The 17,803-nt window shown below is 39.6% G+C and overlaps 2 protein-coding genes across 6 annotated transcripts in view; both read right to left on the bottom strand.

The window, feature by feature from the left end:
• Nucleotides 1-17,803, bottom strand: part of LOC139531770 (NLR family CARD domain-containing protein 3-like) — a 393,069-nt gene that overhangs the window by 355,835 nt on the left and 19,431 nt on the right. For all 5 annotated transcript variants that reach the window (XR_011666558.1, XR_011666608.1, XR_011666646.1 and 2 more), the window contains exon 2: nt 17,160-17,227. The gene's annotated coding sequence lies outside the window, so the exon portion shown is untranslated. The remainder of the gene's footprint in view (nt 1-17,159; nt 17,228-17,803) is intronic.
• Nucleotides 31-15,551, bottom strand: LOC139571076 (NLR family CARD domain-containing protein 3-like). Its single transcript, XM_071397213.1, has 7 exons — nt 15,449-15,551; nt 12,380-12,496; nt 11,946-12,030; nt 11,558-11,816; nt 9,422-11,213; nt 8,962-9,135; nt 31-824 (listed from the first exon to the last, which is right to left on the bottom strand). The coding sequence occupies exons 1-7, from the start codon at nt 15,529-15,531 to the stop codon at nt 590-592; spliced, it is 2,745 nt and encodes a 914-aa protein (XP_071253314.1). The 5' UTR covers nt 15,532-15,551; the 3' UTR covers nt 31-589.

Below are 17,803 nucleotides of genomic sequence, written 5' to 3'. Positions count from 1 at the left end.
CAGTCATTGAGGGATACACCTGAACTCTCAAACACACACACACACACACACACACACACACACACACACACACACACACACACACACACACACACACACACACACACACACACACACACACACACACACACACACACACACACACACACAGGACACACACACAGGACACACACACACACAGGACACACACACACACAGGACACACACACACACAGGACACACACACACACACACCCTCTATCCAGGGTTTGGGGTTTGGGATGATGGCGACTCAGTGTCCCTTTGTCAGTGATACACACACTCGATTCACACACACACACTGGACTCACACACACACTGGACTCACACACACACACAGCAGACCAATGTCCAGTGTTTGTGTGTGTGTCCAGTGTTTGTGTGTGTGTGTCCAATGTGGGGTTAGGGTTGGACACTGGACACACACCCTCGACACAGACAGGAAAGACACACACACAGGACAGACACACACTTACTGGACACACACACAGATTGGACACACACACAGACTGGACACACACACACACAGTCAGGATATAACTTTGTCCAAGTGGTGGTAAGAATGTTTGTCTTAACCAGCCTGATAAGTCAAACATGTCTGATATGAACATGGACATAAACCCTCTACATACCTGAGTTTCTCCAGTCTGCAGTGTGGATCCTCCAGTCCAGCAGAGAGCAGTCTGACTCCTGAGTCTCCTGGGTGATTGTAGCTCAGGTCCAGCTCTCTCAGGTGTGAGGGGTTTGACCTCAGAGCTGAGACCAGAGAAGCACAGCCTTCCTCTGTGACTAGACAGCCTGACAGCCTGCAAAGAGTCAAATCAAATTAAAATCACAATGCTAATATTTGATGGTGAAAATAGTGGCAGTATACTATATTACTATATTATATATACTGTATATTTTTCTCCATATTCATGTCACACACTGATCTGTTTCACCTGTCTTGTGCTTGTCTCCACCCCCTCCAGGTGTCGCTTATTTCCCTGGTGTATATATCCCTGTGTTTCCCTGGTGTATATATCCCTGTGTTTCCCTGGTGTATATATCCATGTGTTTCCCTGGTGTATATATCCCTGTGTTTCCCTGGTGTATATATCCCTGTGTTTCCCCGGTGTATATATCCCTGTGTTTCCCCGGTGTATATATCCCTGTGTTTCCCTGGTGTATTTATCCCTGTGTTTCCCTGGTGTATATATCCCTGTGTTTCCCTGGTGTATATATCCCTGTGTTTCCCTGGTGTATATATCCCTGTGTTTCCCTGGTGTATATATCCATGTGTTTCCCTGGTGTATATATCCCTGTGTTTCCCTGGTGTATATATCCCTGTGTTTCCCCGGTGTATATATCCCTGTGTTTCCCCGGTGTATATATCCCTGTGTTTCCCTGGTGTATTTATCCCTGTGTTTCCCTGGTGTATATATCCCTGTGTTTCCCTGGTGTATATATCCCTGTGTTTCCCTGGTGTATATATCCCTGTGTTTCCCTGGTGTATATATCCCTGTGTTTCCCTGGTGTATATATCCCTGTGTTTCCCTGGTGTATATATCCCTGGTGTATATATTCCTGTTTTTCCCTGGTGTATATATCCCTGTGTTTCCCCGGTGTATATATCCCTGTGTTTCCCTGGTGTAAATATCCCTGATGTATATATCCCTGTGTTTCCCTGGTGTATATATCCCTGGGTTTCCCTGGTGTATATATCCCTGTGATTCCCTGGTGTATATATCCCTGTGTTTCCCTGGTGTATATATTCCTGTGTTTCCCTGGTGTATATATTCCTGTGTTTCCCTGGTGTATATATCCCTGTGTTTCCCTGGTGTATATATCCCTGTGTTTCCCTGGTGTAAATATCCCTGTGTTTCCCTGGTGTATATATTCCTGTGTTTCCCTGGTGTATATATCCCTGTGTTTCCCTGGTGTATATATCCCTGGTGTATATATTCCTGTGTTTCCCTGGTGTATATATCCCTGTGTTTCCCCGGTGTATATATCCCTGTGTTTCCCTGGTGTATATATCCCTGTGATTCCCTGGTGTATATATCCCTATGTTTCCCTGGTGTATATATCCCCGTATTTCCCTGGTGTATATATCCCCGTGTATATATCCCTGTGTTTCCCTGGTGTATATATCCCTGTGTTTCCCTGGTGTATATATCCCTGTGTTTCCCTGGTGTATATATCCCTGTGTTTCCCTGGTGTATATATTCCTGTTTTTCCCTGGTGTATATATCCCTGTGTTTCCCCGGTGTAAATATCCCTGATGTATATATCCATCCCTGTGTTTCCTGTGTATATATCCCCGTGTATATATCCCTGTGTTTCCCTGGTGTATATATCCCTGTGTTTCCCTGGTGTATATATCCCTGTGTTTCCCTGGTGTATATATCCCTGTGTTTCCCTGGTGTATATATCCCTGTGTTTCCCTGGTGTATATATCCCTGTGTTTCCCTGGTGTATATATCCCTGTGTTTCCCTGGTGTATATATCCCTGTGTTTCCCTGGTGTATATATCCCTGTGTTTCCCTGGTGTATATATCCCTGTGATTCCTGTTTCTCTGTACCAGTTCGTCTTGTATGTTCATCAAGTCAACCAGCGTTTTTCCCTACTCCTGCTTCTATTCTTTTTTGATAGTCCTCCCGGTTTTTGTCCCTTGCCTGTTTTCTGGACTCTGTACCCGCCTGCCTGACCATTCTGCCTGTCCTGACCTCTAGCCTGCCTGACCATTCTGCCTGTCCTGACCTCTAGCCTGCCTGACCATTCTGCCTGTCCTGACCTCTAGCCTGCCTGACCATTCTGCCTGTCCTGACCTCTAGCCTGCCTGACCATTCTGCCTGTCCTGACCTCTAGCCTGCCTGACCATTCTGCCTGTCCTGACCTCTAGCCTGCCTGACCATTCTGCCTGTCCTGACCTCTAGCCTGCCTGACCATTCTGCCTGTCCTGACCTCTAGCCTGCCTGACCATTCTGCCTGTCCTGACCTCTAGCCTGCCTGACCATTCTGCCTGTCCTGACCTCTAGCCTGCCTGACCATTCTGCCTGTCCTGACCTCTAGTCTGCCTGACCATTCTGCCTGTCCTGACCTCGAGCCTGCCTGACCATTCTGCCTGTCCTGACCATTCTGCCTGTCCTGACCATTCTGCCTGTCCTGACCTCTAGCCTGCCTGACCATTCTGCCTGTCCTGACCTCTAGCCTGCCTGACCATTCTGCCTGTCCTGACCTCGAATCTGCCTGCCACACTGTACATCCTGGACTCTGATCTGGTTATGACCTTTTGCCTGTCCACGACCATTCTCTTGCCTACCCCTTTTAGTATATTAATAAATATCAAAGACTCTAACCATCTGCCTCCCGTGCCATCTGGGTCTCGCCTTGTGCCTTAAACCACACTGCTATTGTTTGAGGGTATCACCTTTTATTTGAAGTATTCTGACCAATTCACTTATAGTGTATTAAAGTAGTCAATAGTTTAGTATTTGGTCCCATATTCTTTGAACACAATGACTGCATCACGCATGTGACTGCCATGATTGAGTAAGATCATGAATGAATCATGAATAATAATGAGTGAGAAAGTCTCCATTACCAAAAACAGAGACTACAACAAAACATGCTAACCTCTCTCCATTACCAATAACAGAGGCTACAACAAAACATGCTAACCTCTCACCATTACCAATAACAGAGGCTACAACAAAAACATGCTAACCTCTCACCATTACCAATAACAGAGGCTACAACAAAACATGCTAACCTCTCACCATTACCAATAACAGAGACTACAACAAAACAAGCTAACCTCTCACCATTACCAATAACAGAGGCTACAACAAAACATGCTAACCTCTCACCATTACCAATAACAGAGGCTACAACAAATCATGCTAACCTCTCACCATTACCAATAACAGAGGCTACAACAAAACATGCTGACCTCTCACCATTACCAATAACAGAGACAACAACAAAACATGCTAACCTCTCACCATTACCAATAACAGAGGCTACAACAAAACATGTTACCTCTCACCATTACCAATAACAGAGGCTACAACAAAACATGCTAACCTCTCACCATTACCGATAACAGAGACTACAACAAAACATACTAACCTCTCACCATTACCGATAACAAAGGCGACAACAAAACATGCTAACCTCTCACCATTACCAATAACAGAGGATACAACAAAACATGCTAACCTCTCACCATTACCAATAATAAAAGCGACAACAAAACATGCTAACCTCTCACCATTACCAATAACAGAGGCGACAACAAAACATGCTAACCTCTCACCATTACCAATAACAGAGGATACAACAAAACATGCTAACCTCTCACCATTACCAACAACAGAGACTACAACAAAACATGCTAACCTCTCACCATTACCAATAACAGAGACTACAACAAAACATGCTAACCTCTCACCATTACCAATAACAGAGACTACAACAAAACAAGCTAACCTCTCACCATTACAAATAACAGAGGCTACAACAAAACATGCTAACCTCTCACCATTACCAATAACAGAGGCTACAACAAAACATGCTAACCTCTCACCATTACCAATAACAGAGACTACAACAAAACAAGCTAACCTCTCACCATTACCAATAACAGAGGATACAACAAAACATGCTAACCTTTTACATTTTTACTAACGACATGCCACTTTCAGTAAGGCCAGTGTGTCTATGTATGTGGATGACTCAACACGTCAGCGACTGAAATGACTGCAACACTTAACCTCTCATAATGTCTGGAACAGAGTGAATGAAATGGAACACTTGGTAACCACGTGTTTGATACCATTCCACTTATTCCCTCCAGACATTACAAGCCTGTCCTCCCCAATTAACAAAGAGCTGCAGTTAGTTTCAGAGTGGGTGGCAAGGAATAAGTTAGCCCTAAATATTTATAAAACTAAAAACATTGTATTTGGGACAAATCACTCACTAAAACTTAAACCTCAAATAAATATTGTAATAAATCATGTGGAAATTTAGCAAGTTGAGATGACTAAACTGCTTGAAGTAACCCTGGATTGTAAACTGTCATGATCAAAACATATTGAAACAATAGTAGCTAAGATGGGAAGAAGACTGTCCATAATAAAGCACTGCTCTGCCTTCTTAACAACACTATCAACAAGGCAGATCCTACAGGCCCTAGTTTCTACCTTCTTAACAACACTATCAACAAGGCAGGTCCTACAGGCCCTAGTTTCTACCTTCTTAACAACACTATCAACAAGGCAGGTCCTACAGGCCCTAGTTTCTACCTTCTTAACAACACTATCAACAAGGCAGGTCCTACAGGCCCTAGTTTCTACCTTCTTAACAACACTATCAACAAGGCAGGTCCTACAGGCCCTAGTTTCTATCTTCTTAACAACACTATCAACCAGGCAGGTCCTACAGGCCCTAGTTTCTACCTTCTTAACAACACTATCAACAAGGCAGGTCCTACAGGCCCTAGTTTCTACCTTCTTAACAACACTATCAACAAGGCAGGTCCTACAGGCCCTAGTTTCTACCTTCTTAACAACACTATCAACAAGGCAGGTCCTACAAGCCCTAGTTTCTACCTTCTTAACAACACTATCAACAAGGCAGGTCCTACAGGCCCTAGTTTCTACCTTCTTAACAACACTATCAACAAGGCAGGTCCTACAGGCCCTAGTTTCTACCTTCTTAACAACACTATCAACAAGGCAGGTCCTACAGGCTCTAGTTTCTACCTTCTTAACAACACTATCAACAAGGCAGGTCCTACAGGCTCTAGTTTCTACCTTCTTAACAACACTATCAACAAGGCAGGTCCTACAGGCCCTAGTTTCTAATATCTTAACAGCACTATCAACAAGGCAGGTCCTACAGGCCCTAGTTTCTACCTTCTTAACAGCACCATCAACAAGGCAGGTCCTACAGGCTCTAGTTTCTACCTTTTTAACAGCACTATCAACAAGGCAGGTCCTACAGGCCCCAGTTTTATCGCATCTTGACTACTGTTCAGTCGTGTGGTCAGGTGCCACAAAAAAGGATTTAGGAAAGTTGCAATTGGCTCAGAACAGGGCAGCACGGTTGGCCCTTGGATGGACACAGAGAGCTAATATTAATAATATGCATGTCAATCTCTCCTGGCTGAAAGTGGAGGAGAGATTGACTTCATCACTGCCAGTATTTGTAAAATGTGCTGACATTCTGAATGTACCGAGCTGTCTTTTTAAACAATTAGCTCACAGCTCAGACACCCATGTATACCCCACAAGATATGACACAAGAGGTCTCTTCACAGTCCCCAAGTCCAGAACAGACTATGGGAGGCACACAGTACTACATAGAGCCATGACTACATGGAACTCTATTCCACAGTACTACATAGAGCCATGACTACATGGAACTCTATTCCACAGTACTACATAGAGCCATGACTACATGGAACTCTATTCCACAGTACTACATAGAGCCATGACTACATGGAACTCTATTCCACAGTACTACATAGAGCCATGACTACATGGAACTCTATTCCACAGTACTACATAGAGCCATGACTACATGGAACTCTATTCCACAGTACTAAATAGAGCCATGACTACATGGAACTCTATTCCACAGTACTAAATAGAGCCATGACTACATGGAACTCTATTCCACAGTACTACATAGAACCATGACTACATGGAACTCTATTCCACATCAAGTAACTAAAAATTAGATTTAAAAAACAGATAAAAAACACCTTATGGAACAGAGGGGCCTGTAAAGAGATACACACACACACACACACACACACACACACACACACACACACACACACACACACACACACACACACACACACACACACACACACACACACACACACACACACACACACACACACACGATAAACATGGATTTAGTACTGTAGATATGTGGTAGGGGCCTGAGGGCACACAGTGTGTTGTGAAGTCTGTGAATGTATTGTAATGTTTTAAAAGTCTATGAACTGCCTTAATTTTGCTGGACCCCAGAAAGAGTAGCTGCTGCTTTGGCAGGAACTAATGGGGATCTATAATAAATACAATACAATACAAATACTTGTTGACCAACTACAGGAATACTGACCTCAGAGTCACCAGTTTACAGTGGGGATTCCCCAGTCCAGCAGAGAGCAGCTTCACTCCTGAATCCTTCAGGTCATTGTTACTCAGGTCCAGCTCTCTCAGGTGTGAGGGGTTTGACCTCAGAGCTGAGACCAGAGAAGCACAGCCTTCCTCTGTGACTAGACAGCCTGACAGCCTGCAAAGAGTCAAATCATATTAAAATCACACTGCTATTCTTTGCTGGTGAAAATAGTGGCAGTATATTTTTTAAACCTATTTAGATACATCAGTGTCCTGAAACCTGCCAAATCTATTCATAAATGGATGTTTCATTATTTGAAATGACAAATTATCAAAGTATTGCATGTAGAGAGAAAAATGTGTATTACAAATATTTGAGTAGACTGACCAGACCAGTTTAAAAAGCAGTATCAGTCAAAAGACAGACAGTGAGGTATCAGATTTAGATTGTATTGAGTATACAGTCCACACCATATCTATTTTGACAGTGAAGCTAACATTTTAAATGTGGCTCTATACTCCAACATTTTGGATTTCAGATCAAATGTTTTATATGAGGTGATATTGACACATTTGCAGTTTGTTTTGGGTTGTGTTTTGCCCAATAGAAACTCAGTGGTGGATGATGACTGGAGTAATTTTCTTTATAAGTGAGTAGATACCATGTTTCTAAACACTACTAAATTAATCCTGATGATGCCTTGATTAATACAAATCATGAATGAATCATGAATAATAATGAGTGAGAAAGTTACATAGGCTACAACAAAACATGCTAACCTCTCCATTACCAATAACAGAGGATACAACAAAACATGCTAACCTCTCACCATTACCAATAACAGAGGCTACAACAAAACATGCTAACCTCTCACCATTACCAATAACAGAGGCTACAACAAAACATGCTAACCTCTCACCATTACCAATAACAGAGGCTACAACAAAACATGCTAACCTCTCACCATTACCAATAACAGAGGCTACAACAAAACATACTAACCTCTCACCATTACCAATAACAGAGGCTACAACAAAACATGCTAACCTCTCAACATTACCAATAACAGAGGCTACAACAAAACATACTAACCTCTCACCATTACCAATAACAGAGGCTACAACAAAACATACTATCCTCTCACCATTACCGATAACAGAGACTACAACAAAACATACTAACCTCTCACCATTACCAATAACAGAGGCGACAACAAAACATGCTAACCTCTCACCATTACCAATAACAGAGGCTACAACAAAACATGCTAACCTCTAACCATTACCAATAACAGAGGCTACAACAAAACATGCTAACCTCTCACCATTACCAATAACAGAGGCTACAACAAAACATGCTAACCTCTCACCATTACCGATAACAGAGGCTACAACAAAACATGCTAACCTCTCACCATTACCAATAACAGAGACTACAACAAAACATGCTAACCTCTCACCATTACCAATAACAGAGGCGACAACAAAACATGCTGACCTCTCACCATTACCATTACCAGGGGAGATTAGCATTTATACTGATATTTGTTCCTCTATAACTTTGTTATTCATCATTATTCACTATTCATATCTAAACGGTAAAATATATGTATGAATTCCCTCAAATAGAAGGTAACATTCTGTACTGTCGCCTAATATGAAACATTCTATCTCAAATCCAAAATGCTGGAGCAGAGCACCAAATGTAAAACTGTAAGCTTCACTGTCCAAACACATATGGTGTGGACTATGTGTGTCTGGTAAACACATGTGGATCTGGTGAACAGTTATCACTTGTTGACCAACTACAGGAATACTGACCTCAGAGTCTCCAGTTTACAGTGGGGATTCCCCAGTCCAGCAGAGAGCAGCTTCACTCCTGAATCCTTCAGGTCATTGTTACTCAGATCCAGCTCTCTCAGGTGTGAGGGGTTTGACTCCAGAGCTGAGACCAGAGAAGCACAGCCTTCCTCTGTGACTCCACAGCCTGACAGCCTGACAAAGAGATCATCATGACTTCACAAACACACTGTTAATTTAACACCAGTAGTGTAGAAGGACAATGGCAGATGCATTTGGTTTATTCTCCCAAACAACATATAGATTCATCTTCCGTCTCCTAGAATTGTATGGTCAAAATGTTATACTAATGTGAACATCAATGCATTTATTCAATATGTTTTTCAATATAATATTATACACATATTATAATACATATTTTTCTCTAAACTGAATATTTCTTCCTGATGATTAGTTCTTATATGTCATTTTATTTACTCACAGAGCAGCTCTGGAGGCTTTGACCACTGGCAGCAGCCTCAGAAGACCTTCCTCTGATCTGGAGTATTTCTTCAGGTCAAACACATCCAGCTCCTTTTCTGAAGTCAGCAACACAAAGACCAGAGCTGACCACTGTGCAGGTGACAGGTTGGGCTTTGAGAGACTTCCTGATCTCAGGTATCTTTGGATCTCCTCCACTAGAGAATGGTCATTCAGTTCATTCAGACAGTGGAACAGATTGATGCTCCTCTCTGGAGAGGGATTCTCCCTGATCTTCTCCTTGATGTACTTGACTGTTTCTTCATGGCTCTGTGAGCTGCTTCTTGTCTTTGTCAGTAGACCTCGTAAGTGCTTCTGATTGGACTCCAGTGAGAGGCCCAGAAGGAAGCGGAGGAAAAGGTCCAGGTTTCCCGTCTCACTTTGTAAGGCTTTATCCACAGCACTCTTGTAGAAAGTAACTTTACGCCTTTGTTTGATCCTCACAGAAAAGTTCCTGGACGTTGATTGCAGTTTGTCCATTCGATTCTCATTGTTGTTGATGAATGAGAGGAACACATATACAGCAGCCAGAAACTCCTGAATGCTCAGATGAACAAAGCAGTACACCTTGTCCTGGTACAGCACACATTCCTCTTTAAAGAGCTGTGTGCACAATCCTGAGTACACTGAGGCTTCATTGACACCAATGCCAGCCTCTTTCAAGTCTTTTTCATAGAAAATCAGATTGCCATTCACAAGCTGTTGAAAAGCCAGTTTTCCCAGTGACATAATGCTCTCTTTATTCCAGTGTGGACCTGTCTCTTCATTCCCAAGATACTTTTCATTCTTCTGTTTGGTATGAAACACCACAAGGTGTGTGTACATCTCAGTCAGAGTCTTGGGCATCTCTTCTTTCCTATGTTTCAACATGTGTTCAAGGACTGTTGCAGAAATCCAACAGAAGACTGGAATGTGGCACATGATGTGGAGGCTCCTTGATTTCTTTATGTGTGAGATGATTCTGCTGGCCAGGTCCTCATCACTGAATCTCTTCCTGAAGTACTCCTCCTTCTGTGGGTCATTGAACCCTCGTACCTCTGTCACCTGGTCAACACACACTGAAGGGATTGTATTGGCTGCTGCAGGTCGGGTAGTTATCCAGAGGAGAGCAGAGGGAAGCAGATTTCCCTTGATGAGATTTGTCAGCAGAACATCCACTGAGGTTGACTCTGTGACGTCAGAACACATCTTGTTATTCTTGAAGTCTAGGGGCAGTCGGCACTCATCCAGACCATCAAAGATGAACAGAACTTTGTACTTGTCGTAGTTGGAGATTCCTGATTGTTTGGTTTCCATTGAGATGTGATTGAGAAGATCAATCAAAGTGTGTTCATCCCCTTTCATCAAATTCAGCTCCCGAAAAGGGAATGAAAATACAAATTGGACATCCTGATTTGCTTTTCCATCAGCCCAGTCCAGAATGAACTTCTGCACAGAGACTGTTTTTCCAATGCCAGCGACTCCCTTTGTCAGCACAGTTCTGATACGTTTGTCTTGTCCAGTTAAGGGTTTGAAGATGTCGTTACATTTGACTGCAGTCTCTGGTCTTGCTTGTTTCCTGGTTGTTGTCTCAATCTGTCTCAGCTCATGTTCATTATTGACCTCTCCTGTTCCACCCTCTGTGATGTAGAGCTCTGTGTAGATCTTACTGAGAAGTGTTGGGTTTCCTTGTTTAGCGATCCCCTCAAATACACATTGAAACTTCTTCTTTAGATTAGATTTGAGTTCACGTTGGCAAATCACAGTAAGCTCATCTGAATGAAGAAATAACACAGAGGATATTAATATTACGTCTGTTTTAATGCCTACAATATTGTAGGAATGTGATAAAGTTTTAAATTATAATAATTTATTCTCTTAATAACTGACTGTATAAATGTGTAAATGTTTTCATATTGTATTACAGACTGGTGTGACTGATTATATTATTATTGATGGTATTATTAATGTTGTCTCTCTCTCTAAATTAATCAACACAACACATCCCTGCTGCTACTTGATGAGGTCACTAGGTGTTGTGTTAAGGCTGCTACAATATCATTGAGTTACACAGCTACTTTAGCTGGACTTTAGCTACAGCTTTTAAATGTTATAAAACAGCATTCAACATGAAGCAGACAGATCTTACATTTCTGCAGTGTGTCAGCAAGCTCCTTCTGGTTCATTTTCCTCAGGATGTGCAGTGTGATCTTCAGAGCCCCCTCTCTGGCACTGCTCTCCTGCTTCTCATCTTCAGCATACACCACTTCCCTATGTTGCTTCTGACTCTCAAAGCCTTCTGGGAGTTCTGGACTAAGAATCCTCTTGAACATCTTCAGCTCGTTCTTTACAAATGTCATAATTTTCTCTTCAAGCAACTGAAATAAATTAAGTAAATAAGTTAAGGAATAGACTAAATGCTTTCTCATTAACACATTATTGAATGATTGTCAGATCAACTTCACTTGAGGTAAACAAAAACAAATGTACATAACAGGACCACATACTCTGAATATGGAGGCCAGGTCTGTTTGATGTCTCTGGGAAGACTGACCACTGAGAATCTCTGACTCTGATCTCTCCTGTTGGTTTCTGTGGACAAGACATGAGAGTAAACACACAGACAGACAGACAGACAGACAGACAGACAGACAGACAGACAGACAGACAGACAGACAGACAGACAGGCAGACAGACAGACAGACAGACAGACAGACAGACAGACAGACAGACAGACAGACAGACAGACAGACAGACAGACAGACAGACAGACAGACAGACAGAGATGTTTTGTTCGTTCAACATTGTTTCAGGACTATGGACAAAAGGATTAGCCTATGGATTATGAAAACAACAAAAATAAATGGGAAAATGGGAGAGGAGAAATGACTATAGACAGTGTTGTTTAACTCACTGACCATGAACCATGAGTTCTTCTTACCTTTGTTCAGTAGAAAAGTCTCCCTCTCTAAAGAATATAGGAGGTTCCATAGACTTGTCACTCTTCATGGACACACACCTGGGTACAGGGGAGGCTGGTCTCTCCTGCTTGATTGGACTTCAACACAACAGAGACAAACATTACATCGCTCATCTACTCTGAGCTCAGATGGGAAATATAAAATGAGTTTCATTCCAAAACGCTATATATCCATTTTCAGAAATGTTCGTAAATTTGCTTTTATTGTTTAAAGAAATTATGAAAGAGATTGGTGTGTTTTCTCACTATCGAATAATGGCATGGGGTTGTTCAATGACAGACAAGTATTTGTTTAAAATCTATCACTTGATGTTTTAATTTCAAAGAGACAAATATTCATGTTGTTTTGCTAAATGCTAAATATCTGCCTCACTCTCAGAGAAATCAGTAGTACTGCTAGGTTTTACACAGTCAAATGTGACAGACCGTCTCGATTCGGTATTATGTAGCAAAATTTGAAAGTATGTTTTTTACATTGGATAAAATAGAGCTAGAAAATGGTTTATCAGACACTACAGTTGAGGAACAATGGGAAAGTAATTCTTCTTTGAAAGATGATAAACTTGTAACCGTACTTTTGAGAAAATGGCCTTTGAATATTTTGGTACCTAAATGAGAACTTTTCTTTGTCTACAGGGCTGTTACTTTGGCAGAAAATGTCACCCACCTAAATCGTTTTTTATATATATAATTAAATAAATGTATGGTGCCTTTGGTGTAAGTCAGTTTCATTGTTTGTTATGCAATAAATTGTTATTTTATGGTTGTAATTGGTAAAATGATCTATAAAATGTTATATTTTGCAATTCTGAGTAATTACTACTTTAGTAAGGAATTACACATTATTCAGTACTACTGCAGTTGCTACATAATTCCAATAGATGGCAGCATAAGACCACTAATGATATTTCAGAAGATTAGTTTAGTTCTCCCTGGATACACCACCACTCCCCCTCACAGGAAAACTCCTCTGTGCTTATTTATGTCCCTTTCCACACTGCTAACGCAAGAGGAAGGAATGAAAAAGCATTTAACAGAATATTGTGAAGTAATATATAATGATATATATAATATGATATATATAATGATGTATATATCATATATATAATGATGATTAATGTTTATTATTAACCTGTTTTTATGCTCATGTTTTGAAATGATACCACTTTACTATAACGATGATCAATAAGCGTGAATTAATTCACTCAGCTCTGGTCGAGTAAAACTTATTTTCCAGGTACATTCATTGTCAAATTCATCAACCAGCATCGAGCCGCTCTGCCTTCTCTCTCTAGTAGTCAACTCAGCCCTGCTAAAAAGCTTGTGTCATCACTCTGCCTTCTCCAGGGGCATGTTGAGGTAAATCTACTAACCGGGAGGGTTGAATTATGTAATTTATTGGTGGGCTGGAAGACGCACTCTTGTCTTTTCTATTCCGAGGTTGTTTACTCGCAATATCAGATAATAATATGTTTTTTATAATGAATGTTTACTGAGGTTGAGGCTCTGACTAGTGATAATTTACTCGGGGTTCAATACCTGCTATAGTCACTATTTTTGTTGTTCTCCCAAAAGCAACACAGCCCTAATACGAGATATATAGCTGACTAAAGTAATGAGTGACCATTTTAGAAAATCATGAGACATATAGTCTGTGGTTGCATGCTATTTTATGTTAATCATATTGCTGCTTGTAGACAATAACTGATGCTTCATGGTCTTATGCTGCCTTCTATTGGAAATATTTAGCAATTAAAAGTTATTATTTCACTTACAGACATTGGTGAGGCAGCTGGGAAATAAAGTATATTTTTCTCAATAATTCCTTAGATCTCAAACCTGCCCCATCTATCCCATTCCAGTTGCTGCACTTTCACATAGAGGTTACCAGGTCACCCAGTTCAAACCACATTTGAAAAATTAAACTAATGTGTCTTGTTTATCAAGTGTTCTGCCTTGCAATAACAAAGATAATAAAATAACCAAACAATAAAAGCAAAATGCTTAGACAGGTTTTGATTAACAAAATAATCATAATGCTATTTAGTACTATAATGCTATCTACTAACATAATATCATTACTTAAATCATTTCTAAAAGTGTTACAGGCTACCCTACCCTAGAATTAGGGTTAAGGGTTCGGGTTAAGGCTAAAATAGGTAATACGTAGGGTTAGAGTTTCTGTATAGCACTTTGTGACATCTGCTGTTGTAAAACGGGCTTTATAAATACATTTGATTAATTGTTTGGTTTAGGGGTTTTAAGGCAAAAAATCAGTATGGGTTTATAGCTCTCTTGCTCTACCCTGTGGCCTTCTGTTGGTACTACATAACTAATTCACAACACCTGCTAGGCTCATAATCTGAGGTAGCAACTGAGTCAGATCTACAAATCAATGAGCTAGACCTGTCCATTTGATTTGCAACTCAGTGAATCTGCGCAACATTCGCTCAATTCAATGCCTACGAATGAAGATTTAGATGCAAATCAAATTACCCAGCAGCCATTTAGAAATGAGATGTAGTAAAAAAATAAATCATCTTATTTCAAAAATGTATTCTGGCTGTTTAAATCGGCCACATCTTGAAAAAGAGGACAGTAAAAATAGTAATAATAATTGAATAAAGATATACCCATCTAAAATCTATTAACTGATAATCTGAGAACAGTAATATTGAAGGACAGTAATAATAGTAATAATAATTGAATAAAGATATACCCATCTAAAATCTATTAACTGATAATCTGAGAACAGTAATATTGAAGGACAGTAATAATAGTAATAATAATTTAATAAAGATATACCCATCTAAAATCTATTAACTGATAATCTGAGAACAGTAATATTGAAGGACAGTAATAATAGTAATAATAATGTAATAAAGATATACCCATCTAAAATCTATTAACTGATAATCTGAGAACAGTAATATTGAAGGTTCCCATAAGCAACCATTTCTGATGAAAAAACAAATGTGATGCATTTTGGAAATAAACTCTTAATAATTATTTCAAAAATTGTCATCTCACCTCTTAGCTTTGGTGTCATGTTCCCCAGAGAGTCTCATTTTAGAGGCAGGGCCCCCCTCCTCTCTCTCCCCAGAGAGACTCATTTTAGGGCACTGACCCCTAAACAGAGATCCAGCATGTTGGTTGTGTAATTTTTTTATGTCAATTGATATAATTTATTAATTATCTCTTATGAAACATTTACTAACAGACAAATCGAAACAGTCAGGTGATTTAATGCAATCACATGAACATGTAATTGTGACATTTTATCTCCATGGTAACTGTCAATAATAATAATAATAAGTCATTGTTAAGGTAGTTATAGACAGTACAGCAACACAAGGCCATGTCTCACACTTATTTCTGTAAGTAGGATATTTATTCTCTTTCAATCTGTTATTTTCTAAATGTAACTGAGAATGTAGACATAAAATGGACATGATTGATCTCAGGGGGGAATCTTTGATCCATTCAGAAAGTTTATTTGCAACAAGTAAGAGAGTTTATATAATGTAAAGTAGACTAGGTTATAATGTATAGTAGTGGTTTGTTAGTGATATGTAGATGTTATATTATGTAAAGTAGACTAGTTTATAATGTATAGTAGTGGGTTGTTAGTGATATGTTATATTATGTAAAGTAGACTAGGTTATAATGTATAGTAGTGGGTTGTTAGTGATATGTAGATGTTATATTATGTAAAGTAGACTAGGTTATAATGTATAGTAGTGGGTTGTTAGTGATATGTAGATGTTATATTATGTAAAGTAGACTAGGTTATAATGTATAGTAGTGGGTTGTTAGTGATATGTAGATGTTATATTATGTAAAGTAGACTAGTTTATAATGTATAGTAGTGGGTTGTTAGTGATATGTAGATGTTATATTATGTAAAGTAGACTAGGTTATAATGTATAGTAGTGGGTTGTTAGTGATATGTAGATGTTATATTATGTAAAGTAGCCTAGGTTATAATGTATAATAGCAGTTTGTTAGTGATATGCAGATCAAGGTCTATACCTCAGCTATAACCTACATATCATAGATGACCAGTCTAAACCTGTTCAGGTCAGTTCACATAATGTTATAGTCCTACCAGTAGCAGGACAGAGAATGTACTGTATATAACCTACATATCATAGATGATCAGTCTAAACCTGTTCAGATCAGTTCACATAATGTTATAGTCCTACCAGTAGCAGGACAGAGAATGTACTGTATATAACCTACATATCATAGATGATCAGTCTAAACCTGTTCAGATCAGTTCACATAATGTTATAGTCCTACCAGTAGCAGGACAGAGAATGTACTGTATATAACCTACATATCATAGATGACCAGCCTAAACCTGTTCAGGTCAGTTCACATAATGTTATAGTCCTACCAGTAGCAGGACAGAGAATGTACTATATATAACCTACATATCATAGATGACCAGCCTAAACCTGTTCAGATCAGTTCACAGAGACCATCAGGTTTGTCAGCATGATAAGTGATCATAGCTCCAACCTACTCTGACTATTGAATGTCTGACGTCGACCTAACCTTATAATAGTTTGTAGGTAGCCTAGACCTACAGTACGAGAGTCTGCCCGTCTTTCCTACATACCAACACATTTATTTAATGTTAACGAGAAAATATGTGCCACAGTTTCAACAGCCATTTTGTAACTGCGTAGGCTACAAACATACTTTTAATTTCATATGAGGAAATCACATAACTTACAGTCACTGGTGCAGCCGCCTGTTTTCTGGCAGATGAAGTAGCTTTCATAGACAACTCATTCAACCAGCCTAAACAACAGTAAATACAAGATGTCAAATGGTCAAAAGTGAATCCTGATAGAACCATATACATTAGAGAGAGGTATATATATCCTGATAGAGCCATATACATTAGAGAGAGGTATATATATCCTGATAGAGCCATATACATTAGAGAGAGGTATATATATCCTGATATAGCCATATACATTAGAGAGAGGTATATATATCCTGATAGAGCCATATACATTAGAGAGAGGAATATATATCCTGATAGAGCCATATACATTAGAGAGAGGTATATATATCCTGATAGAGCCATATACATTAGAGAGAGGTATATATATCCTGATATAGCCATATACATTAGAGAGAGGTATATATATCCTGATATAGTCATATACATTAGAGAGAGGTATATATATATCCTGATAGAGTCATATACATTAGAGAGAGGTATATATCCTGATATAGTCATATACATTAGAGAGAGGTATATATATCCTGATAGAGTCATATACATTAGAGACAGGTATATATATATCCTGATAGAGTCATATACATTAGAGAGAGGTATATATATCCTGATAGAGCCATATACATTAG

Source organism: Salvelinus alpinus, chromosome 1, assembly GCF_045679555.1.
Source record: "Salvelinus alpinus chromosome 1, SLU_Salpinus.1, whole genome shotgun sequence".
Lineage (NCBI taxonomy): Eukaryota > Metazoa > Chordata > Actinopteri > Salmoniformes > Salmonidae > Salvelinus > Salvelinus alpinus.
This window is presented reverse-complemented; position numbering and strand designations above follow the sequence as displayed.